General features: G+C 35.2%; 1 protein-coding gene across 3 annotated transcripts in view; it reads left to right on the top strand.

Annotated features, from left to right (window-relative positions):
* KIAA0232 (KIAA0232 ortholog) overlaps nucleotides 1–25927 on the top strand; it is a 103947-nt gene that overhangs the window by 23121 nt on the left and 54899 nt on the right. For 2 of the 3 annotated variants that reach the window (XM_036763052.1, XM_036763051.1), the window contains exon 3: nucleotides 13314–13812. The exons of the other annotated variant lie outside the window; for it this stretch is intronic. In XM_036763052.1, coding sequence (XP_036618947.1) covers nucleotides 13582–13812 — 231 coding nt within the window. In that variant the 5' untranslated portion in view covers nucleotides 13314–13581. The remainder of the gene's footprint in view (nucleotides 1–13313; nucleotides 13813–25927) is intronic. 3 annotated transcript variants of the gene reach the window in all.

The following is a 25927-nucleotide window of genomic DNA, read 5'->3' on the forward strand; positions in this document are numbered from 1 at the left end:
CCCCTTGCTTAACAATTTTGGCCCATAATAGATTTAGATCAGCCACACATTTAGCAAAAGTTGGTCTCAAAATTCCAATCTGTAGAAAGTAATCTAATCTAGAAATTTTACACAGATTTTTATGATCAGAACTATCTTAAGCAAACTTATCTTAAGGTACAAGCAAAGTTCAGGAATAAGACAGTAGTTAGTCTGTGCTTGAACTAGTTTTTCTAGTACCAGTTAAAAATATTAAAGAACATAGAGACCATTCATAGACTTTTTAGACTTTTAAGCTTGTAGGCATCTGACCTTAATTACATTGTTAACTGAGAAGAATTTATACAGATGGAATGAGAGCTGTGCCTCTTATACTTTAATTTGGATCTGTATTTGGACAGAACAGATATGGATCTCATTTGTTTTGCTTCTATAGGAAAGTCTCATTTCTATCCATAACTTGACAGCTTTCAGCAAAGTTTTAATATAAAGAATCTTTGTGTTTTCTTTTTCTTTCTTATCTCTTAAATATAAGGTATATTATATGTCTGTAACTTAATTCAGATATTTAGTAGTTCTTGGTTGATTGTTTGGGGAGAATAATCTCAGTCATAATAATAATAATAATACATTTAGGAATTCTTTCATTCTATAGAGCCATTTGAGAGGTCTTCCTAAGAATTAGGGCTACTTTTAAAAATATCCTTTTATGAGGTTACTTAGTAGAAGTTAAGAGAATATTTATAGCATGAGAAACTAGCTAAGTATACAGTTTTTGAGTGCATGCCTTTAGTGGTTATGGTTCTAGAGCCATTAAGGAACAGATTCCAAGCATAACCAACATTCAGTTTTCCATCTAGCATTCATTTTCTTTATACATTCTTGATAATTTGCTTTTAAAAATTGAATGCCATGAAGTCTTACTTTATGTATAGGTGTGAATTAGACCTTGAAAACATGGTCTCAGTTATCATGCTTTTTTGCATATAACTTTAAAAATTTGTAATGGTTAGGTAGGGATAAGACATTTGTATTTAGTATGCTTTTGCGTATTTTAGAGACCCAGAGAGAGAAGACAACCTTCTATTTCCACCCCACTATTACTATTTAGATATATCTTATAAGGGAGGTTAAATTTGATATACTTCTAGAATGTCATTGGAAACAGTTGTAGGCTGATAATTCCTTGTGATTTGGTGGCCTGGCTGTGTCTTTTTGCAGATTTAAAATCATTAGACTTAGCCCTTGAATACTTTATTAAGTGATAGAATTCCAGAGTAGGCTATGGATTGTCTCTTCTGGACATAGATTGGTTCTGCTACCAGTCCATCTGCTAAGGAGGATGAACAACACCTTCTGTTCCAATTTCATTCACTGAGATGCAGAAACTGAACAGGTAAGAATTCTTATTTATGAAAGCCTAACCATCTGTCCTGGTATTTGCATTCTCAGATCTAGCAATTAAATGTCATTTAGGAGTTAGGAAAGATTCTAATTTATTATTAGCTTAGTCAACTTTTTTAGGCATCTATTTTCTTTATATTCTCTTCTTTATTCTTATTTCTTCTATGCTTTGTTATATCCTTTACTTATTTCTACCTTTGCTAGTCTTTTTCTTTATGCAAAATATCTTTGGACACCAAAAGGTGAATATTTGAGCATTCATTTGCAGAACTTGCAAATCCTTACAAATTGAGCCCCTTAAGAAACCTATTGTGAAGTTTATTTTCAGTATAAAGGTGGGGGAACCAGTGAAAAACAGAAAAGGAATAAAAGGAGGAAAGATCCTGGATTCATGAATGGGGAATGATACAGTTAAATCAGATTGAACTTCCTTAGGAAAAAGTGCAAGATGGTACATAGATAAAGCAATACAGGTTAGGGTAGGATGGGACTAGATATAAATACAGTAGAGAAAGGTTTAGGAATTATTTCAAATTCAAATCAACAGACAGTTATTGAGGGCTTACTGTATAAAGCATTGAGAATGAGTGGGAAATGTACACCACTGTGGGAGAAAATAAACACACTGATATTGGAATGTACTTTTAAAAAAAAACATGCAAAGATTTAAGTAATTCTACTACTTTAATCTGCATTCTGTTAGATTGTTGTGACCAATTTGCCACATTTAAAGCACTGTACACAGCTCTTTAGTTGGTTGTTTTTTTCTTCAAGCTTGGTTCAATTCTAAACTGGTTGGCCATAACCATAATTCCTAGTGTTTCCCCAAGACTTCCAATTAACTGAATTTTCTTATATGTGTACATATTATTCCTTCTCTTGCCCTTCTCGGCCCCCCCCCCCATAGTTTACTAGGCAGTCAACTATTTTAGTAGTTGGGGCAGTATGTGTGGATGGGGCTGAAATTCATTTTTTAAAAATGGCACAGTGGGCTTTATCTCACTTCAGAGAGATGTACACATATAAAACAGAGTATCTAAGGTTCTTGAAGGTAGGGACTATTTCACTTGTTGTCTTTGTATCTCCAGTGTCTAAAACAACGAATGTCTGGCATATGGTAGTAGGTCAGGCATAGTAAATGCTTGTTGATTAACTAAAAGTAGTTCTTTGTCAACTCTTGGTAATTGACTTAAGCACTGCATAACATTAAGCCAACAGCCAGCTCTATTTTATAGTTTATCCATTCTTCACTCCTGAATTAGACATTCACTTTCCTGAAGGCATAGAACTGGACGAGATTAACTCTTCAGTTTTCTCCAATTCTTTGAGTATTCAGCAGTAATTAGCAAATCTTTAATTCTGGATTTTTTTTTCCTTCTCAAATTTAGATCTAGGAAGTTTTTCAATTAAACAATTATTAGCTAGTGAAGGAAGGTTTAAATTTATAAAATAAATATTACCCAAAGAACTTTATCTCATTGTAGGGATGTCTGCACATAAAATAGAATACAAGAGTTTATAATTAAGTGCCTAAGAGGATGGGATGAGCAATAAATGTTAGAAGAGGTTGGAGCAGGGAAAGATCCAAGTAGGCTGAAATATTCAAGGGAAAGCTTCAAAGAGAAGTTTAGGTCTCTATCTGGGCCATTCAGGTGTTAGTGCTTTCATAGTCTTTTTCCAGGCTCTGAAGCAGTTAACCATCTTCAAAAGCAGTTTCTTCAACTCTTTGGGATTGCTATTTGCTACCTAATTGTTGTTTTTGTATCTTGATCGTCTAACTTTGTCACTTGTGTTCTTTAGTGTTTAAATTCTTTTGCACTACTAATATTCTAAATGTCACAATTTGGCTGAAATTCTAGTTTCATTGACTAATAGAATGTCTGTAAGGTTCCTTACAGCTCTGACACCTTGTATACTCCTCCAAATTCCATTGGTTGGCAGGGTCAGGTTTGTAGTTGCTTATAAACTAGGACTATAATTTTGCAGAAATTCAGGTAGTTTTAGGAAAATATCTTAACCATCACCTCCAAATGTTCCTTGGTCCCACTATAAATCTCATTTTTACTTCCTACCTGATCCTATGGCTTTTCGCCTTTTTTCACTATGTCATCACCATCAGATTAATTTGTTACCATTAACCAAGGGATATGAAAGCCAAGCAGAACAAAAACTTGTTGGGAAGCATATATAATTTTTTTAAAAAGCCACTTAATTTGTCACAGCTTAATACAGTATAAGCTGTAGGAATGAAGATGAAGACATTTTTAAGGATTGCTTTAAGTAAAATGGCAAAAAAAAAAAAAATACCCTCATGTGGAAGTCTTGAGTTTCAGAAAACTGATTCACGACACTTTTTAATTGCTAATGAATTAAGTATTGTCAGTTTTTTATGTTCAAATCTAAACATAGATTTAAAGAATCAATGCAAAAAAGTTGGTTTGTGATGACTCTCCCACTACTGCCTTAATATGAAATTTTATTTTAGAGTAGAAAACCAATATTTGTAGTTGTACAGGTCAAACACTTGACTCTTGCTCTAAAATATTGCCATAGCATTAATGTAGCATCAAGTAGACATGAAGTTGGGGACAATTGCTTATTTCAGTTGGACTATCCTTTTCCTCTTCTTCATCCTGTCATTTGTCCACTAGATAATGTGTGTGTGTGTGTGTGTGTGTGTGTGTGTAAAACACAGCCATCTTAAAATAGCTGACAAACATAAACTGGTTTAATGTGGTTCTCCCTGATTAATCCATATATTTATATTGTTCTATGCTATAAAAGTAAATGTTAAATTTACATTTTGTTATTTTGCTAGTGATTATTATATGAACAAAGAATGGTTACAACGTAGTACAGATTTACTTGTAATATAAAATGTGCTGAAATTAGCAAAGCATGGTTACTTAGGACATCATCTGGAACTCAGAAATAGTTTGATTATGGTGAAATTTTGGTTATAATGGCATTTGATCCTTTGTGATGGGACTTGACCTGTAACTGAAATTTACAAGGAAAATCAAGCCTGGATCATATATTCTCCCTTCCCCCTTGAAAATATTTCCTAAATCTTAATCCTTGATTGTGGATACTTTCATAATTGCAGAAGGATTATAATGGCAGTGATTGACTCTGTGCCATACTATGGGCTCAAATTGGGGTGTAGGAAAAGGTAGGCAAGTGTGTAGGAAAGGGGTACTATGTATGTACCTTGAAAAAGATCTGATGTTGTATTTGATTGTACTCACTTGCTCGTGATTTCAAAGTTATTTTTTTTTAAATGTTGCTTTGAGTATAGCAGTTTACATTTGCAAAAATAGACTGAAAGAGGTAAACCCATAGTTTTCTTCATAAGGTCCCATTTTCCTATTTTGCCCTACAGGGCACCATTCTGAAAACTGCTTAGCTGTCTGGTTCCCTTAATGACTGGTCAATAATTCAAGTAGGTTAAATTATTTTATGTAAAATTTCTCAAATACTTTTACTTTTAAAATTCATTTTTATATCTTTATGTGATTGTGCAAATGTTATTAAATAACTAATTTTGCTGATCTTATTTTGAAATTACCAATGAATTAGATAACTTGGTCTTGTCTTATCATATACACAACTGGATCGCTCTGCTAGGGGAGGTCTCAGAAGTTGATCTGTTTGGGAAATCAACTGTTAGTTCCCAGGAGCGTATAGTTAAAGGCTTGCTTGAACTGAAATGGCAGAAATTACCCTAATGTGGAGTTTAAATTTCAAGAAAATACTTCCACAGTATTTTCTCATTTTTGGAAATTTGAGTATGATCAGGCTGCATTAAGAATCATATATAATTAGTGCATATTAAGATATTGTTTCTTGTCCCACACTTTCCAGCAACAATGGTGGGGATTCCCAGTAGTTTGGAGGAGCTCCAAGTGCCTTTTCAGAATTGGCTGGGGCGGGGGCCGGGGGGGAGGAGGGGGAGGTTACATATCTCTCAAGTATTTCAGTCCCTTGTGTTTATTTTCATTAGAGCAAGAACTGGGCATTGCTGATGTGTATTTGATTATGAGAAGAGAAAGGAAAGTGTGAAATTCTTTTCTGTAGCTTCTTTTAAAATTGGTATCGAGAACAGACCATAGGATACCTTTGGGTCAAGAGGGTTCATTTGATGAGGTCTGATATTAGGGAGGCCAAATTAAGAGAGATAAAGTGGTACACGGGGGAAAAAACCCTTGACTTTGGAGTCAGAGGCTGTGAGTCCAAAGCCTGATCTATTTTCTCCCTATGTGACCTTGAGCAAAAGTCACTCAACCTCTCTTATCTCTCTGCTTCAGTTTCCTCAGCTGTAAAATGAAGAAATTGGTCTAGATAAAGTCCCTTCTACCACTAAAGCTATGGTATTATGAATATTTAGAATTTTAACACATTTTGGAGCTTTAGATAGGGAGGAATCAAGTATTTTTTAAATGCCTACTATGTGTCAGGCACTATGCTAAGTGCTTTACAAATATTCTCTCATTTGATCCTTATAACAACTCTAAGGAGATAGGTGCTATTATTGTCCTCATTTTATAGTTAAGGAGCATGACTGAGACAGGCAGAGGTTAAATGACTTGTCCAGAGTCAGACTGCTGTTGTCTGAGGTTCGATTTGAACTCATCTTTCTGACTCCAGGCCTTGCATTCTATCCACTGGACTCTGTATTCTGTCTGCTATCAACTGCCCCATGCCACCTAGCTACCTTTAAAGGTAAAAGAAGATTGTCAAAACAATCTAGTTTTCTATTTCCTAGTATTCTTGTTACTATAGAACACATCGTTTCTTTGCTTTTGTAACATTTAGATTAAAAAGTAATACAAGTTCCTTCCTACAAAACTTAAATGTAAGGCTAAATAAACAATAATAAACTACCCAAATATTATAATCACTGTCACACAGAATCTACATAGCATTTGCATAAACTTGAACCTTGTAGGAATTTATGCCAAAGTATATTTTATCAAGGGCAGCTAGGTGGTGCAATGGATGTAGTGCTGGGCCTGAAGTCGGGGAAGACTTGGCTTCCTGAGTTCAAATGTGGCCTTAAACAGCTGTGTGACTCTGGTCAAGTCATTTAACCCTGTTTGCCTCAGCTTCCTCATCTGTAAAATGAGCTGGAGAAGGAAATGGCAAAACACTCCAGTATCTTTGCCAAGAAAACCCCCAATAGGGTCATGAAGAGTTGGGACATGACTGACCAACAAATATTTTCCCAAAGTTCCATCATAATGTTAGAACTGTATGCCTTCAGGCAATTATGACGTAAAGACATAATAAAAATTCTTATAATTCTCTACACAGATACTTGACAACATCTAAACACATAAATTGATAAGATTATCTTACTGCTTTAAAAAGGTTGAATTGTGGTGATACTCCCTGCCATTTGGGAAAATTGTAGTTATAGGAGGTGATTTCTATACCTACATAAGAAGGCAACCAATCAACACTTGGGCAAAATTTCTAATCCACATTAAAGTTATAATTTATGAATTGTTTCAGATTTACAGTATGAAGTGGAAAGTATCACTACATTTTGATGGAGATTAGATTTGGGTAAAGATTACAGAATGCCCAAGAAAAGTCTTAATTATTTAGACCCTACTAGTTTCTAATCTTAGACTTTAATTACAGGAAAATTGCTAACCTGCATTGGTTTAGAGAGAATTTCTTCAGTGAGACTTCTATATACTAATGAAATTATGCCTCTGGACCAAAAAAGGCAAAGAAAGAAAGAAATTAGCATTAATTCATCCAGGCTGGGCTCTAGCTTATCTTTTGGAATATTTGTGAAGCAAAGATTTAATAAGCAGATTAAAAGTATAAATAAGATGGGGCAACGAGTAGGAGTAGGAGAATGAACTGTTTTCTGGGTGTTTTACAATAACTGACATTTAAATAGCAGTTTAAGGTTTGTAAAGCAAACACTATATATATTATATCACTTAATTATATTACTGGGGTCAGCTAGTGGCAACTAATTGGCAAAGTGGATAGAACACTGAGCCTGGAGTCAGGAAGACCTGAGTTCAAATTTGGTCTCCTACATTACTTGATCCTGAATTAGTCAATTAACCTCTGTTTACTTCAGCTTCCTTATCTGTAAAATGGGGATAATAATAGCTTCTACCTCTTAGGGTTGTTGTGAGGATCAAATGAGATAATTGTAAGCACTTAGCACAGTACTTGGTGCATAGTAAGTGCTATATAAATGTGAGCCATTATATTTATTTTCATCATCATCATCAATTACAGTTATTATTATTATTTACAATATTAGTATTATTAGTTAGTTCTACAGGTATTATTATCCTCAACTTAATAATGAAGAAACTAATGCTCACAGAGGTTGTGACTTACTCATGATTGACACAACCAGTGAGTGTCAGAGATTTGGCAGGTCTCTTCTGACTCTAAGTCCAGCAGATGACATGTATCCTCTCGCTAATGAAAGGTGAATCAGTTTAGTGGTAATTGTATCAGTCTGAAACTTTTTAAAAAAAGGACTAGATTATGATAACAGACTGACATAATTTAAATTTGTTTTAATGTTTAATACTCTCTGGTAAAACCAGACAGTAATATTCTAATTGTAATATATAACCTTTGGGGCACTATCTATTATAGACCGAGCATGGTTTCTTCCCTAGCCTCTGAAATAGTTTTAATTTTCTGGGAGCTATGGTGGACATTAATTGAAAGAACCATACTCTATCACTTCTAAGCCAAGATAAAACTAGTAGTGAGATTATTCTGTTAGTTTGGCCTGAATGTTGAATAGGAAGATTGCTTGATTGGGTATTGGGACAGAGTTCCCTGAGATTGCTTAAGTCATTGGCCCCTCCTCTGTCACCTCCAGAGGTATTTTTTAATCCAAAATTGCTGCTGAAAAGCTAGTCTTAGAACTGGACTCATATAGGCCATAGAGTGCAATAGTCTGTGCTGGGTTTCCCAGTCTCCAGGCTATTTTTAAAAGTTCAGACTGGCCTATAGTGCTATGTGTATATATGAAGCCCTGTGCTCATGGCACAGATGTCTACATTCAATCACAGAATTACAGGGTGTCCCTAAAGTCTGGATACATAGGCAAAAATGCATATTTTCAAGAAATGAAATGAATGAGATTTTCAACATTTTATTTAATTGGAATATTAACAAATAACATCTTCAATATGATTTCCATCATTTGTGATGCAAAGGTTGATGCACTTTGCAAGATTCATGTGAACTCGATGCAATAACTCCACATTTCCTATGTGTCCAGACTTTAGGAACTCACTGTATAATGAAACTTGATATCACAGTCTATTCATATGTTACAATCCAAATTTACCCCCAGAATTAAAGTGGAGTTTCACATAGACAAAACTGCTTTGGATTCACTACAATTCCCTTTATTTCAATGTTAAAAGAGAAAATTAACATCTTAAACTAAAGGAAAGTTTCCAATCCCATGGTTGGATACCTTTTTTTTTTTAAACTAACCCCCCCCCCAGTAAATTGAATTATCTTTATGTCCTAATAGTATCATATATGGAAATTTACCAAACATAGCTTCAGTTGGTCAGATTATGGAAGCATTTTTGAATATTTTAGGCAAATATAATGTGCCCCAAAGGTATTCAAAAGCCTTTTGAGTTAGAGAGTACATTAGTTTGGTATGTCATCTAATCCAGTTTTAAATTAAATTGAGCAAAGTGATTTGTAATTGTAAGAGTTTACATTTATAGTCTGAGCTTTGGCATATCTAATCTTCAGCAATCCTGTGAAATAAATAGGGCAGCTATAATTATGCCTACTGTGCAGATGAAAAAACTGAGGTGTAGAAAAGTTGTTACCTGCCTAGTCAGTATGGGAGCCAAGACTGAAACATAGATCGTTTGATTCTTAGCCCATGCTGCTTCCTCCTCCAGCCCTGTATCCCCTCGGAGGAGGGCTTTAGGAGAGAGAGGTTACAATAAATAATATGCAGAGTAGGGTTTTAGGAGATAGATGTTATAATAATAAGAATTTAATATATAAACATAGCTTTTAAGCATTTAAATATGTTTTTTAAAGATATTTGTCTTGCTAAGGTGCTTAGGTACATCCTACCTGAAATGATGACAAGAAAGTGGTGATTTTATTGGCAAGAATACAATCTCAATAGGTCTCAGTTTCCTCTTAAGTTACAAACTATAACAAAATACTTAATATTTAATGGTAACAAAATAAATATCAATGTCAGATATCCTGGATGGATTTAGCTTAAATAGTGGTACAGAGGAAATTTGGTTATTTGCTAGGCAGATTTTTGAACTCTACCAGTTGGATGAAAGGTGGCTTGCCCCATAGAGGCCAGCCACATGCTACCATAAGTTCCTGTACTCATGGAATAGTAGACCGTAGCGCCAGAGGCAAGTTCCTGGAACAATATTATTTTGAAGTTCTTAGGTTATCCATTTGGTGTCCATTCACAACTGAAAGGCAATTTCCAGATCTAGATGAATGTGGGCCTCTTCACTTGGTAACCAGAGCCCAGGTATATTGTCTGATTTTGGAAGAACTTGTTTGTCTAGCCAGAACTGTTTGCTCAGAGGTTTGTGCATTCTTTGGATCTATAGTTATTTTGGCCCATCATCAGAGGCTCTGCAAGAAGAAGCCAAGCTTAGTGCTGGTCTTTGAGTACCATACCTGTTATTTGTACCCACTTTAAGCACTGCCAGTATATAGCACCTGTTGGACAAGGAAAAAAAATTCTAATCCACCATACTTTTTACTTTCATGTTTTATGGTCTTTATGGCCCAGGTTTGAAAACAAATTAAGGTCTGCATTTTCTACTAGTGCCTCTTGGCATATAGTCAAATACATATCTATTAGTTTATCTTTATATTATTAGAAAAGAAATATGAACATCTGGAATGAATTGTAGGGAAAGAGTACACTGTTGAGGGGCTAGAATGTTCTCAGAAGTAAATTCTAGGAACGAATTTTCTGTTCTATATTTTGTTTTATATGCATGTTTTGCTTTTTTTTCTCCTTTAAATCACTTAGCTGAGGAAAAGTATAAATCTTTTTTTCTCCTGATGATGGGAGAAAAAAAATCTTAAGATTTGAGTGATACTGTTAAATGATAATGTTTTTTAGGTGTCCAACCACAATGACTATGATTTTTCAGACATTTAGGTTTTTAATGTACTTATTCATTGGATAAAACTTTAAATACCCCATATCTGCAAAATGGATCTAATGTTGGAGGGAACTCTAGCAGGAAAAGACTTTAATAGTTGACTCAAGGCTATTTTCCTTCTGTCAGTGTTTACTTGAACTGTGTCATCAGAATTTCTAACGAATATAATTTGTTTTAGTGCTTTGCATTTAATAAACAATGAATGCTTCTTTTCTACCCTTCCTTACTTCCAGTTTGGATATCCTTCGTTCAACAATCCCAAGATTCGAGAAGGAAATAATTGGGTTTTTTCTCCACATAATTTTACCCCTTAATGATTTGCCTACTTGTCTACAACAGTAGGAATAGAGACTCTTAAAAGCTTGACTAAAGCAATAAAGGAGATATGAAAGGCTGATGAAAATGTAAGGAAGAATGCTCAAGTAGTCTTTTAACATCAGATTTATTCTTATCAAGTTTTTAGCAATTGGGCCAAAGAGATTATTCTATTCTGATTACCTTTGTCTGAAATTAGACCTCCATTTTCCACTTTACAGTTTACATTGTGAAATACTTATTTTTAAAGTAGTAAAAGTGATATTAAATGTTACTTCTTACTTGGTTTTAAAAGCTTTTTTCGAAACATTGTTTTTTAATGTTTGATTACCTGTATTAGTGATATATGAAAAAGGCTTTACTCTGACAGCCATCTGGAAATATACATGGGACATATATAAACTTTTCTTTAAGGTATCTAGATTTGTTCTAAATTCAGGAAGAGAGAGCATATTGTTTTTAAATGAAACAAAACTTAGCATATATGACATGGTAGTGGCAAAAATTGATTTCTTTTTTGCAGTTGATCTTTGAATCATTTAGTAATGCTTTCTTCTTTAAAAAAAAATCTTCAGATTTAGTATACTATTGCAAAAGACTTTTAGAATTCTGTGTGTTTACCTCTAACAAATAATTTTAGCTTTAAATGTTTGTAGAATGTTCACCTCTCTCACCTGATGCTTTCACTAACAATTACTAATGCTTCTTTGAAAAATGATCACTTCGTGATAACCCTCCTATCATCCAAGCATGTACTATATAAAGCTAAGGTGGTGTGGTATGAAGCTTACAACTTACATTCTTTCTGCTTAGGATACAAATTGCTATTTTAATTATCCATCTTCTACTAGGCTTTATCATAAATGTTGACATTGATAGGGACCATATTTTAGTTTGACCCCAGTTTTTACTGAAGAGGTATTAATTAGGGGAAACAAAGGAAATCATCAGACAGCCCTTGCCAAACCGTGAGAAAGCTTGCCTTAGGAAATCAGAACATTTACTCTTAGCAGCCAAGCTGATATAGCTCTTCTTCCTCTCTGCTTACCCTCTTCAGGAATGAATGTGCTTTCTCCTTAATTTTATAAAGTAATCTTGATACCGTGTTATTTGCCTAAAGGATAAATAAATAGTACCTGCCAGGCAACAAAGTCCTTTAATGTCTGTCAAGCTTAAGTACTATTTCTATGAGTTGTTAGCTAATTACTAGTTAGTTTTGTATTCATACCTTTTCAAATTATAAGCTAATGTTTTAGTGCCTGATCAATTAATTCAGCAATGCAGATAAAAGCTAACATTTTTTAGTCTAGCAATATAGCAAAACAAGCATTCAGTTCAATAGTATACTTTTATGAAGCACCTAATGTGTGTAGACCACTGTCCTAGGTGCTTGGGGAGAGATAAAGATAAATCAGTCCTTATTTCCTAGGAGAATATAATGTAGGGTAGAAGAGATGCTACTCGAGTAATTATAGTAGCTAATGATAACGAGACCTTAAGAGCATATGAGACGTTAGAAACAAGGTACTGTGAGCATATTGAGAAAGGGGAGAGGGGAAAGGGAACAAGCATTTATTAACCATCTGTTGTCTGATGGGTAGTGTGCTAAGTACTTTCCAAGTGTTACTGATTTGATTCTCATAATAACCCTGTGAAGGAGGTGCTATTATGATTCCCATTTAACAGGGTAACTAAGTCTGACAGAAAATTAAGTGTTATAGCTGAATTTCAAGTCAGATCTTCCTGACTTCAGACCCGAGGATCTTTACACTGATTGCCCCTAGCTACCTCCAAAGGCAGGGGGATAATTTCTGATTAGGTAAAATTAGGGAAGGTTTCATTGTTAACTTTGCTGATTCCTTCATCTGGAATGTACCTTTTCCTCATTTTTTCCTCTCAGAATCCTCATCTTCTTTTAAGGTTCAATTTATGTATTACTGCCTCTGGCAGACTTTCCCTCATGCCTCCTTTTGTTAGTATTTTCTCTCTCTCCTCAAGTTACCTTTTATAATACTTTTTATTATGTACATGTTATTTATTTCCCTGATTCTCCCTAGACTGTAAGCTCGCTGAGTTCAGGAATTGTTTCATTTGTGTCTTTATATCCCCAGGCCCTAGAACTGTGCCTTGCACAGAGTAGGCATTTAATAAATGTTTATTGAATTGAATTACTAAGCACACACCCCACCTTACTAAGTTGATATTTTGGGCATGTGGCCTTCAACAAATCTAAATATATTCTTTTTCTCAAGGGTTGTTCTTTTTTAAAAATTAAGTTTAATGAAAAAGAAGACTAGTAGTATTTACGAAGGATTACTTTCAAAGCTACTTTAGTAAAGTGAACTCATTCATTTGAATTTTTAAAATTATTTTCAAATGTTTGATGTGTTGTCCTTGTATTCACATTTGTACTTTTTTTCTTCATTTTTGTAGGTTCTGCCGGAGACTCACATTTGGCCTCAATGTGAAATTAAGGTAGAAAAACACATCTACATGTGTTGCTATTAGGATAAGTATATTCACTGGTCATGCCTGAAGAGGGAAGTTCAGTTCTAGACAGCTGACTGCTAGCAAATATAAATGATTATCCTAGAAGTCAAGCCTCTCTCCTGTTTACTGGAGTGAAAATCCCCTCCAGATACCAACGGATATCAACTACAGAAAATGCTTCACGTTTTAAGGATGCCAGCCACCTAGATTCATGCACCCTCTCTGTACAGTTGTTGTGGATGGTTTGCCATCTGAAAGCTCCTCAAGCTCTTATCCAGGCCCTGTATCTGTTTCTGAAATGTCTCTGCTTCATGCTTTGGGCCCAGTGCAGACCTGGCTGGGACAAGAGCTAGAGAAGTGTGGCATTGATGCCATGATTTATACTCGGTATGTCCTCAGTCTTCTGCTGCATGATAGCTATGACTACGATCTACAGGAACAGGTATTTACATATTTTAGATGTTTCTTGCAAGTAAACTGTTGTTGTCTCTACATATGTGTTGTTGGGAGGTCACACTTGGGATGATGGAAAGGGTGCTCAATTGGGAGTGAATAGACCTGGGTTCAAGTCCCTGCTCTACAACTTAAAACCTGTGTCACCTGGGGCTTCACCTCCCTGGGCCTCAGTTCTCTCATCTGTAAAATGAGAGGGTAGAGTCAGATGCATGCTAAGGTCCTTTTCAGCCTAAGTCTGTGATGCTGTGATCCTTTGAATTTCTTGTTCTGAAATATTTCCTAGCATTTAGGAAAACTTTGTATTCTGATACTCGATTATAGCATATCCTTGATATATTGTGTTAACATTAAGAGTCTTAAATAACATGAAGTACCATAAGTTACTTAGTGTTAAATAATACATGTTAAAATAAATGCTCGTTGCTTGAAATTAAATTTTTAATTTTTTTGTAGAAGGTTCAAACTAAACTACTTTTAATTCAGTGTGCATTATGGATCAGTAAACTCTCAGGTTTGGCTGACCAATGTACTTTGCCAAACATAGTCATTTCTTTCCTGTCTTTTTGTCCATCCTATCCCAACCTTGAATAACTCACTATGTAAATTGATTCCTTCTATCTAAAAATAGGTTTCCCCAGCTGGGGTTAATTGATGTGCTGAGCTTAAAATAAAAAAAAAATTTACCAATTCTAAGTACCCAAACAAAATTTCAGACTTCTTTTCTACCACAAAAGCAGACACATTGGAAGTGAAAGATGTAATTGCTTTTTAGCCAGAAGTGAAATAAAGTTCTATCAGTGAGCGAATGTACTCTGAATTACTGCCATAGAAGCATTTAAAATAAGATCATATTTTTTAATAGAACCTTATGGGGGAGTGGAAAGGCCTAAGGGACTTTGGGGGTTTTATCTGTGATTTGTGTTTTCCCTTGACAAAAAGTCTTACCCCCACCAAAAATGAAACTTAAATCTCAAAACTGTATTAAAGAAGTCTTAGTGAAGTTTTAAGCTATTAGTGATTAAAGCACTAAGGCTTGCTATACTTCTAATGTGGCTTCTATACTTTATAATATGCCTCCAGAGGACAGAACTAGAACCAATGAGTGAAAATTATAGGGGAGCAGATTTTGATGTAACGGACTCATCCCTGTCTTATTGCCTTTGTTCCTTGTAAGATACAGTTACAAAGGATGAAAAGACAAGGAGAGGTTGTGATTAGGTTATATATTTAGCTAGCAGCATTATATACTGGCATACATTATATACAATATTATTATAGTTAGCTAGCAGCATTAACCAAGATGGAATTTACTGCCTTCTGAGATAGTAAGTTTCTCTTTTTTTAGGTGGATTTAGGTAGAGAGTCCAAATGACCAAGTGTCAAGGATCTTTTAGGTGAGATTCATATATTGGATGGGAGATAGAATTTTAGGGAACCTCTAAAATCCCTTCTAAACCTAAGATTTTGTTTTTTTCTAATATATATCTGTTCTTCAGGGTACATTAACACATTCTTGATGCTTCATTTCTGGCTAGGCTTTTTAGTTGCCTCTTTGGTTAGGGAAAGGATCATAGCTTTAGACTAAGAAGCCATCTATCTAGTCCAGGGGGTCTATGGACCTGGGATTCATAGACTTCCCATGGGTCTATGAACTTGGATGGGAAAAAAAATACATCCTTATTTTCACTAACCTCTAAATGACAGTTAGCATTTCCTGCAATTATTTAAGATTATATCAGATTATTCTGAGAAGGGCTTCTTTATCGTCTTCACCAGACTGCCAGTGGTGGGGGGAGATGGGTCTATGGCACAAAATAGGTTAATCCCTGATCTAGTTCAGTCACTTCGTTTTATGAATGCAAAACTTAGGCCCAGATATTTTAGGTAATTTATCTAGTCACGTAAATAGTGAGAACAAGAATCTATTTTATCTGCCTACTTTTGTTAGTGGGAAGTTAGTCTGAAGTTGAGATTTTGGAAGAAGGAGTTGACATACTTAGTGGACATCTGGAGGCATTATTTTAAGAAAATTTTGTCTTACGAATGTGTGGTTCCAGTGCCAAATTTTCTTATTATTAAGAAGACTATTTCTAATAGAATCATTTTATTGAAGCTTTTTTTTATAGCATTGTGTGGTATTTTAAAGCTATAAAAGGAAGCTTTATTTCCTAGCTCAAAAAGAAAAAAAATTTAGAACTCATAATCATGATACTTCCATTTTAAATAACTTTTGATTAAGATTTTAAAGAATTGTAATTTGTCACTGTTTCCATAATCAGTTTGAAATATTGGTTGAATATATTCATTGGCTATGTTTCCTCTTGCGTTTGAGTATTTTTATTTTGTACATACATTCCATATTAGCTATGTCTTTCGCTGGCTTTGCTTATGTGCGGGTTTGTGTGATATAATCATAATTTTGTCTGATTTTCTACCTATTTATTAAGCATTCAGCTTTGATTTTGTTTTTGTTTGTTTTTGACTTAAAGAATATGATGTATTTTTATAGTACTTAAACATTTTCTCAGTACAATTACAGCAGGTACTTGTAATTAATAATATATTTAGCTAGTATTATAATCATATACCAAATGCTAGCATTTCTCAGTCTTTTTAAGTTTACGGGTGTGGACTTAGAACAAAACAGAGTGAAAATTGACTTAATGTAGACCCTCCATTTGCCTGTCTGTACCTATCATGCTTTTTGTTTGTGTGTATGTACTTTTATACGCCCACGTGTGCATATGAAAGGAAGGAGACCTGTCCTCTCTTTTCTTTGTGTGATGAATGTCAACTTTAACTTCTTGGACAAGAACTAGTAAGAGGGTGGTAAGGAAATCCAAAATTTGTAGCACACCAAGAATATTTTCTTACTAGTCCCTAACAGAGTGCCTTGCAATGTAGTTGGCACTCAATACTTTTTGATTAGTTAGTTGGTTAACCTAGCATACAAGTCTCACATACTCTAAGGGAAACAATTTCTGAAACTCAATAAAAATGTCACCTTGATATTAAAATGATCCTTTTTTTTTTTGGAATTATATTTTAACACTGACATATTATTTTAAAATTTACCTACCAGTTTAGGAGAGTGGTGCGTCAGTTAATGCTAGTTAGGATTCTTTTTCTAGTGTTTAGAATTATTTTGTTTTTAAATTTTATTTCAAAAAAATATGCAAAAGGAAGAGTTGTTGTTTCATGAGAATTTTTGGGTAGAGTTTAAATTTTTTTTCTCTTTATTATCCTATTTCTTTTGTTGTGGTGCTGCCGAGATATTTAAAGAAATTGACTAGTTGATTTATATTTTGCTAAAATCTTTTAAGTACACAGATTTGGGGATTTAAAAAAAACCTTTGACATAATTAAAGATTCCTCTAAGAAAACTTTGGTAAAATATATTATGAGTTTTGTAATCTCTGGCATTAAGATATCTTAGAGCTATTTTCCTTATATTCATGTTATACGTTGATGATTTAAAGTAGATGAGGAGTGTCTCTAGCTTATTTAGCAAACTGTAGAATGTTTTTCAAGATAGGAAAAGGGAAATGACAAAACCATATTACCTTATTAAAGTTATATGACCAAAAAGCATTTATTCATATCCTATATTACAGAAAGCTATTCCATTGTTTAGACCACTTTTTCTGTTTGCCTCTGACTGAATTTTTCTTATTAGAAGTTCCATAGGTAAGTAAAATTTTTCATAAATTACAATTTTTGAAATTGCAAATGTGTGACATTCTTCTCTTCTGCTACCTGTCAAAGACCTAAGATTTCATAGACTGGCATTTGAATTTAGACCCACAGTTACTCTAGTCAAACAGGCTAACCTAAACAACCTTAAGAAGAGTAGGAAATCTAAACAGAAAACATTAGCATTTGGTATGAGCACATTACACCTGTCTCTTTAGGGACCAATCTTCAAAATCCCTTTCCTTACTCATAACATAAAGTCATCAGTTACAAGGCATTCCCTAAGTACAAAGGTTTAGGGGCATCTGCCATTTCTTAGCCACTGTCTCATGAGACTTCTCCATACAGAAAATACCCTGTATAAAGTTTCCCCAATCAAAGTAGCATCACAATATTGCTGATAATGCATTGTAACAAAACCCCATCTTTAATTGGGATAGTAGCAAACCTTTTTTTGGGCAGACAACTGTTAGTTCAGCCAGTCAGAAAATGGTTGTTCAGCAGAACTCAAAGTGTGCATATATGATAGCCAAAGATGAAGAGAGCAAAGAAGATGGGGACAGAAAATGAGAAATTGGGGGATTGTGATAAGTAAGAGTTGAGGGATCTTTTCTAGTCTGAGTTTGAGTCCTTAGGGTGCATACATACATATCCTTTTTATAAGATTGTTGCTATGTAACTAACTGTTCCCAGCATTATTGTTTTGGGGAACATCGTTGGGAGTAGATCTGTGGTTTATTTCCATTAGCTTGGCATATTACTACCCAGAAAACATCCACAACTTCATTTTTTCAAATGATTTATAAAAATTCTGATTAAGACCCATCCCAGCATTTAGTTTTATATCTAAAGAAATGCCTATTTATCCCTGGATCCTAGTTTGTATCTCTAAATCAGTTCCCTAACAATAAGAAAATAAAGATGCTATAACTTATTTTTTGGTTCAAACAACAATAACAAACCCTATACAAGTGTTCTTCAAACCAGAGTTGCAGAATTCCGAACAGCTGTTTGAAAGGAAAACTGCCCTTAGTTCACCTTTTAGAACTTTACATACTATTACCTTATTCTGAGCCTTTAAAATGATCCCTGATGAAGACTTGTATGAACTGATGCAAAGTGAAAAAAACAAGAAGAACAATATGTATGACCACAGTAATGTCAATTAAAAAAGAAACAGCAACAGTGAAAAGCATTTGAATTCAAGATTAAATGCAGTGACTAAAATTGATTCCAGAGGACAGATACTAAAACATGTCTCCCTCTTCTCAGGTTTCAGTGCTGAGGGAAATGTGAGGAAAGGGCCAGATATATAAATGACTCTGTGTGTGTGTGTGTGTGTGTGTGTGTGTGTGTGTTTGTGTAAAAGGAATCAATTAATTTTCCCTGTTGCTGAAAGGAAGATTGGGATTTGGGGTGCTAACTTGTGAACATTTGGTGTTGAGACTCCAAGTGAAAAAAGACTTTTTGTGGGAGGCGAACATGAACTAGTGATGTTAAAGGCAATGGTAGAATTCTCAGTAGGTGGGGGGAATGGGTTATGAAATAAGAGGAACAAATTTGAGAACCATCAATCTGAGACTAAAGTTTCTTCTCTTGAAGAAATTGACCTTTTCCCAGCATCTCTGTCTGATCCCAGCCTCCTAGTATTCCTTTCCCTTCAGGCAGTCTCAATATGTATGTATTGCTGCTTTCTAGATTATGTCTCTCTCTGTCACCAAAAAAGCCATGTTCCCCATTTCTGTCTCATTTTACCACAAGCACCATCCAACAAAGATGGAGAAAGGCTGCTAATTGACTGTACATGGTTTTTAATACAATTAATTCTCCTAAAATAGTGTTCTCTAAATTGTGAACGAATGATGTCCTTATGAGAACATGCTAAAATATCACTCTGCAGAGATGAACACACAGTAGGAAGAAGAGAAACTATTTTTGAAGTTTATAAAATTATTGAGATAGGATGAACATGAATAAAGATGCTTTAAAGTTTGAAAAAACTAAATCTAGAAAAATAATGGAATACTTTGTAAAATTGATAGTAAATTTACAGAGTTTGTTATCCTGAGACGTATTATATTTCATTTCCTCAGTGGATCTGTGATATCACTGATGGAGTTATGTCTTTCAACAATGAATATCATAATTTATCCACATCTTTTCATTCTAGTCTTCGTCTATGTCCTCCAGTAAATCTGTATCATGTTTTGTACCTAAATGTTGCTTAAAGTTATCCAAGTACCATTATAGTATGAGGATTGTCTGTCTTTTATTCTTTACTCATATAATTAGTCCACCTCCTTTTCCAGTTCTACCTCTCCTAAATCCTGTCTTTTTTTTTAATTTATTTTTTGTTTCTTGCATTTAAGTTACAGCTTATTTATACCCCCCATATATCTCTCTGTTGTCTTTTGGGTTACGTGTGATTTGGGTCTTTGGAAATTGTGGTGTTCTATCATTTGCAGTCATAAAGCATCACTGGAAGAATATTGGCATAAAATATGTGGTTTTGTTTCAGAGAAAAGTTTGAGTTCATTGAGAAAATTTTAGAAAAAAATTCTAAAAATCCATTCTGTTCCCATTCTCTATTAAAATTTGAGCCAAGCTTATTACCCATCTGCAAAATCTGTCAAAATCATGACCTAGACATCATCTATATGTGTTAGACCAACTCTCTTAAAGGATGAAGGATCTCATTTCAGCCAAGTCAGTCAAAAACATTAAGCCCTACTATGTGCCACACCCTGTGCTAAGCACTTGGGGATACAAAGAAAGGCAAAAAACAGTCCCTGACCTTAATTAGAGAGCTCACAATCTAATGGAGGAGACAACATGAAAACAACTCTGTACAAACAGGATACATACAGAAAAAAGTGGAGGTAATCCAAAATAGAAGACACGAGAATTAGGGGGCGGGGGAGTGTCAGGAAAGGCTTGCAGTAAAAGGTGGGATTTTAGCTTGGATCTGAAGGAAGCCAGAGAAGCCAGGGGGCAGAGATGAGGAAAAAGGGAATTCCAACCTGTGAAAATGCCCAGAGTCAGGATATTGGAGTGTCTTATGGAAGAACAGCAAGGAGACCATAGTCACTGATTGCAGAGTGTTGGGGGGAAAGGGTAGGTTATGAAGGGCTTTGAATGACAAACAGAAAATTCCATATTTGGCCCTAGAGGGTGGCTAAGTGGCACAGTGGATAGAGTGCTGGGCCTGGAATCAGGAAGACCTGAGTTCAAATCCAGGCTCAGATACTTACTAGCTGTGTGACCGTGGCCAAGTCATTTAAACCTGTTTGCCTTGGTTTCCTCATCTGTAAAGTGAGCTGGAGAAGGAAATGGTAAAACACTCCAGTATCTCTGCCAAGAATACCCCTAATGCATTAGGCATAACTGAAAGAACTGAAAAACAACAGAGGGTGAGAGGGAGCCATGGAGCTTATTGAGTTGGGGGGAAGGGTGACATGGTCAAACCTGTGCATTAGGAGGATCATTTTGACAGCTGAGTGGAGGATGGACTGGAGTGAGGAGAGACTTAGAGAAATTGTAGGATTCTTCAGAAGGTTGTGTGGAAGCCTTGGAAGCTAGGTAGGGTAACATGAAGAGATCTGTGCCTAAGGAAGAATAACCCATCCAGCAGATGTAAAAAGTGGACCTCATGTCTGGCCTGTTGCATAGGAATTGGAACTGTACCAGGTTATAAAATCCAAGTTTCTTAGCATATCTTATCCAGTTTCCTTTTGGGAAATATTTATTACAAAACACAACTTCTGCATCTTTGATTCAGGGATTTGAAGAGCTGGGGTAAGCAAATCTGAAGCTCGGATTAGGATGCAAAACTTCTTGGCAGCATGTGCCTGTAATTAGTGTTTTATTTCCATCTAGGCAGAGGGGTCATGACTCTTTGACTCAAAACCTAGTGTGAGGTAACTCGTTTTGAGCAATACGTGACTTGTTCTGTGAAACAACCTCTCATTGACCGTCAGAAGTGCCAAGTCAGGAGACTTGGTCCTGTCAGAGTCTTGCTATGTGACAAGAAAGAAAGTATTGAACTTAACACCCAGTTTTCCCAGCAGAATAGCACTTGCCTCTAATTTGTACGGGGGTAGTTTTTAAGGACAAATGTGGCAATGCCTGTGAAATTGCCTTGAGTTCCTGAGAAAAAGACATGTATAAATAGCCACAGTACTATTTTTTTGTGTTTAAATTAAGACAACTTAAGGGAGCCAAGAGGTTGGAATGTGTCTTTTGCTCCCTTTCAAAAACTTTTTTATTAAAGTTTCCTCAACCTAAAACATTTCAGTTAGAATTCTTGAAGAAAACCCAGCAAGGACTTTCCCTCAAGTTCTTAGTAATAACCTTGAGTACTTGAGAGGCTTGGATTTGCTCCTTTGGAAATATCCTTACTGATAACATTTGAATTTATCCATTTGCTTTAGAATGTTTCTGTATACGTGCTAAATGTTGGCAAAATTTTCTAAATTCTTCTGGTAAATTGTAGTCCTGAATTTTGCAGTTTGTAGCAACAGTTGATTTAGATTATTCCAAAGAAACTAGGGTGTTTGGCCTTTAAAGGCACATATGAAGAACCTTCTAAATTAGAGCTTAATGTTAGAAATGTATATGCCCACTTAATTCAGACTTCCAAGGATAGTGCATGTATATATGTGTTCTTTTGTAAAGATTTGGATAAATCTTTACCAAGGCAAATCTTTACAAGTCAAAAAAGTCTGACATTACGTTCACTATTCCATCCATAGTCCTTCACTTCTGTAGGTTGGTACTTTTTCATATCTCTTCAGAACCAAGCTTATTATTACAATTTTACAGCATTCATTTTGATTGTTTTGTTGTTCTTTCCATTTATATCATCTTTGTGGTCATTATACTGTTTTCCCAATTCTTCTTATTTCGCTTTACATCAGTTCATAAGTTTTCCCATGCTTCTTTGTTTTTTTATCATATTTATCATTCCTTACAGCACAGTAATATTCTATCTTCATTCACTACCATACTTTGTTTAGCCATTCACATCTGCTTTGTTGCTAGTTCTTTTTGCTACTCCAAAATGTGCTACTCAGTATATTTTGGTGTGTATGGGGCCTTTTTTTTCTCATTGACCTTTTTTGGATATATGCATAGCAACAACTAAAGGTTTCTGTTATTGCCTACTGAATTAAGATTAGATCCTGTTCACAGCATTCAAAATCTATCACAGACTTGCTCCAGCCTCCCTCTCTAGCCTTTTTGGTACACTAGCCATGCTGAGCTAACATCTATTCCCCTTTCTTGTACTGTCCTCTCCTGTGCCTATGTCTTTGATAACATTGGCCTCTTTACCTGGAATGGCCTGTTTTTCCCCTCACTTCCTAATCTTCTCCTATATCCCTTCTCCACACTTTCCATTAAATAATATCCTCAGGTTCCAACTCAGGTGCCACTTCTTCCCTGACAGTTCGTACCCGCCAGATGAAAATGATCTTTCCCCCCCCTTCAGATTTCTCATAGAACTTTGCCTGAACCTATCCTTTATTATTTCCCACACTTGCATTTTTCCACTGTCAGACTTCAGGCTCCTTCAGCTTGTAAATTTTTATGTTCCCAGGGCAGGAAGGGTACCCAGGTTCACCATTTTACTGTCATCTTTCGATGCTTCACTCTCACTCCACATTCAGTTAGTTGCCAGATTTTGTCATTTCTGTCTCTCCTTCCCTTCCCTTCTCTCAACACAACCATTGCTCTACTTTTCTTCCTCGTGACTGTTTATGTGTACTATTGAAATAGCTTTCTGTTTAGTTTCTATACCGCAAATTTTCCCCACTCCAGTCCATCTTTCAGGTAGCTTGCAAAAGTCATATGGGTGTGACCATGTCCCACTACAACTCAGTAAAATCCTGTGGCTCTCAGTCACTTTAGAATCATATATAAATGCTTTTGTTTGAGACAGACAGAGAGAGAGAGAGAGAGAGATAGACAGAGAGAGAGACAGAGAGAGAGAGAGAGAATAGGGAGTTACTTGCTTGAAATGTGATGGATAGACTGGTAGGTGGGGGTTGAACTAGATGACCTGGATGAAGTCCCTTCCAACTGCAACAGAAAAGTATTATTAACTTGATTTAATCTGAAACTAAACCAGTGTGAGTGAGGGTGTAAATTTTTGGAGATAATATATTTTTCTTTATTTTTGGGTAGGGGTTATTTGAGAGATACTTTTAAAAAGATTTTCCTTTAAATGCTAACTGTACCTGCAGAAAGTTATTTTTTTTCCTCCCCTTTCCAGCTCCCATTTTCCTATCTGTTGAGTCACTTTCCTTCACTGGGTCTCAGTTTCTTCATCTGTAGGTGAGAGTAGATAAACTGTACAGATTCTTCCAGTTCCAAGATCCTAAGATTATAAGAACAATTCATTGCAGCCTCAACAAATAGGCACTGGAAAAGTACTTACCAGTAGATCCAACAATTCACTTGAACATGGAAAAGGAATTAACAGTGTGAAACTTTTGGCCATAGCTCCACCTTGGTGCTTCATTCATAATTATATTCTACCTTTAGGCACCTGGCTTTGTAAATACTTACTTTACTAGGATCACCTGACTACGTCTAGTTCTAAGAACTTTACATGGCACCTAGGAAGATCTACGCTGGAAACTAAAGAAGGTTATAAGTAGGAAAGAAATGTTGTAAAAGCATATTGTTTCTTTCTTATGGTTTCTTCTCTTTTAAGAATATCCCTGGGGGCAACTAGGTGACGCAGTAAGTAGAGCACTGGCCTGGAGTCAGGAGGACCTGAGTTCAAATCTGGCCTCAGAAACTTGACACACTTACTAGCTGTGTGACCTTGAGCAAGTCATTTAACCCCAATTGCCCTGCCTTCCCCCTGCAAAAAAAAAAAAAGAATATTCCTGAATATTTAAGTTTATGATGTTTTTGTTTCTTTTCTCTGTTCTGTATTTGTGTTCTGGTAAAATAAATTTTAAAAAACCCCTGCAAATCACAAAGTCATCAGGGTTGCAAAATTTCTGAAAGAAAAATTCAAATATTCTTTGCAGAAGAAGAAAATTAAATAGCAAATTTTAACTCTTTTCAAAATTACTAAGTTTTAGTAAACATAATTTGATACATTCCAACAATGTAACATGCATCTAAATGCCAGAGTTTAAGGAAACTTGGCAGACAGTTAGACCTAAATGAGACAAAATAAAAACTCACTTTTTTACTTTCTACTAGGTTTTAGATTTCATGAGAATTTGGACTTGTAGGGGAAAACCTGTATTTGGCAGAGAATTTCTCTTAGCCTTGTAATAGTGGATTATAGGACAGATATGCCTAAAATTATAGGATATTAGAGTCCTGGGAAGACTTCATTGATTTAAATTCACAGAATCTATCTACATTTTTCATGCCTGTAATTCAAATCTCCGTTATACTATATAGAACATGAATTTACTAGAACACATATAAACAGGTAAGTGGACTTCAGAAAGATTGCAGCAGGGAAATTTGAAACTGTCAGATACCAGCCCCACTACCTTCAGCTTTCCATGTGATTTACCTTTTCTTATATTAGTTCCTTATTAAGGGATCCCCTGTCTCTCCCACAATTGTAAATAACAAATAACAGGCTTCAAGATTGTTTTAAATGACTGTCAAGGGAAGCAGAAATGTACCATTGATATCTGGTCACTTAACCTCTAGTCAGAAAATAGAAATAACATCCACCCAGAAAACTAGTGATTTTTAGGGTATCAGTTAGATAATATCTATTAAACTTTCCTCATGAAAGGAAAAGAAATGATTATAGATCAACAGTTGTTGAAACTTAATATTACCTCCTCCATAGTAATCTAATGATTTGTTTCACTTCTTTGTCATGAAACCAATGTTTATAGTTCTGAGTTGACAAGACTATAATGGGATGAATTAGGAATTTCATTCCCCATAGTTAGAATCCAAGGCTTTTTTAAAAGTCTTTTCCTATCATCCGTGCTATTCTCCTCACTGCAGAGTTTGGACTCAGTGGCTTTTAAGGTCACTTCCAGTCCTACATGTATCATCCCAGGAAAATAGATTTGATTTTAAAATGCCACATACACATACATAATGCATATACTCTTACATATATCTGTGTTTAGCCTCTCTGCTTTTTAGGTTGAAAGATGCTTGAAGGCAGAGCCATTATCTAATTTTATATAATATTTCTATGATATATTATGAACCTTATCAAAGATTAAGAAAGGTGTAAGAAAGCAGAGAGATATTTTGATTTGTAATGTATACTAAAAAAAATTACTTTTACCCAAAGGCAAACCCCAGTGGTATAATGGAAAGAGCCCCCAGTTTGGAGTAGAAGGATCTGCGTTTGACTCCCTGCTCTTCATTAGCCTTGTGGCCCGCACCAAGGCCCTCACCTTCTCTGA

This window comes from Trichosurus vulpecula, chromosome 6 (assembly GCF_011100635.1).
Source record: "Trichosurus vulpecula isolate mTriVul1 chromosome 6, mTriVul1.pri, whole genome shotgun sequence".
Taxonomy (NCBI): domain Eukaryota; kingdom Metazoa; phylum Chordata; class Mammalia; order Diprotodontia; family Phalangeridae; genus Trichosurus; species Trichosurus vulpecula.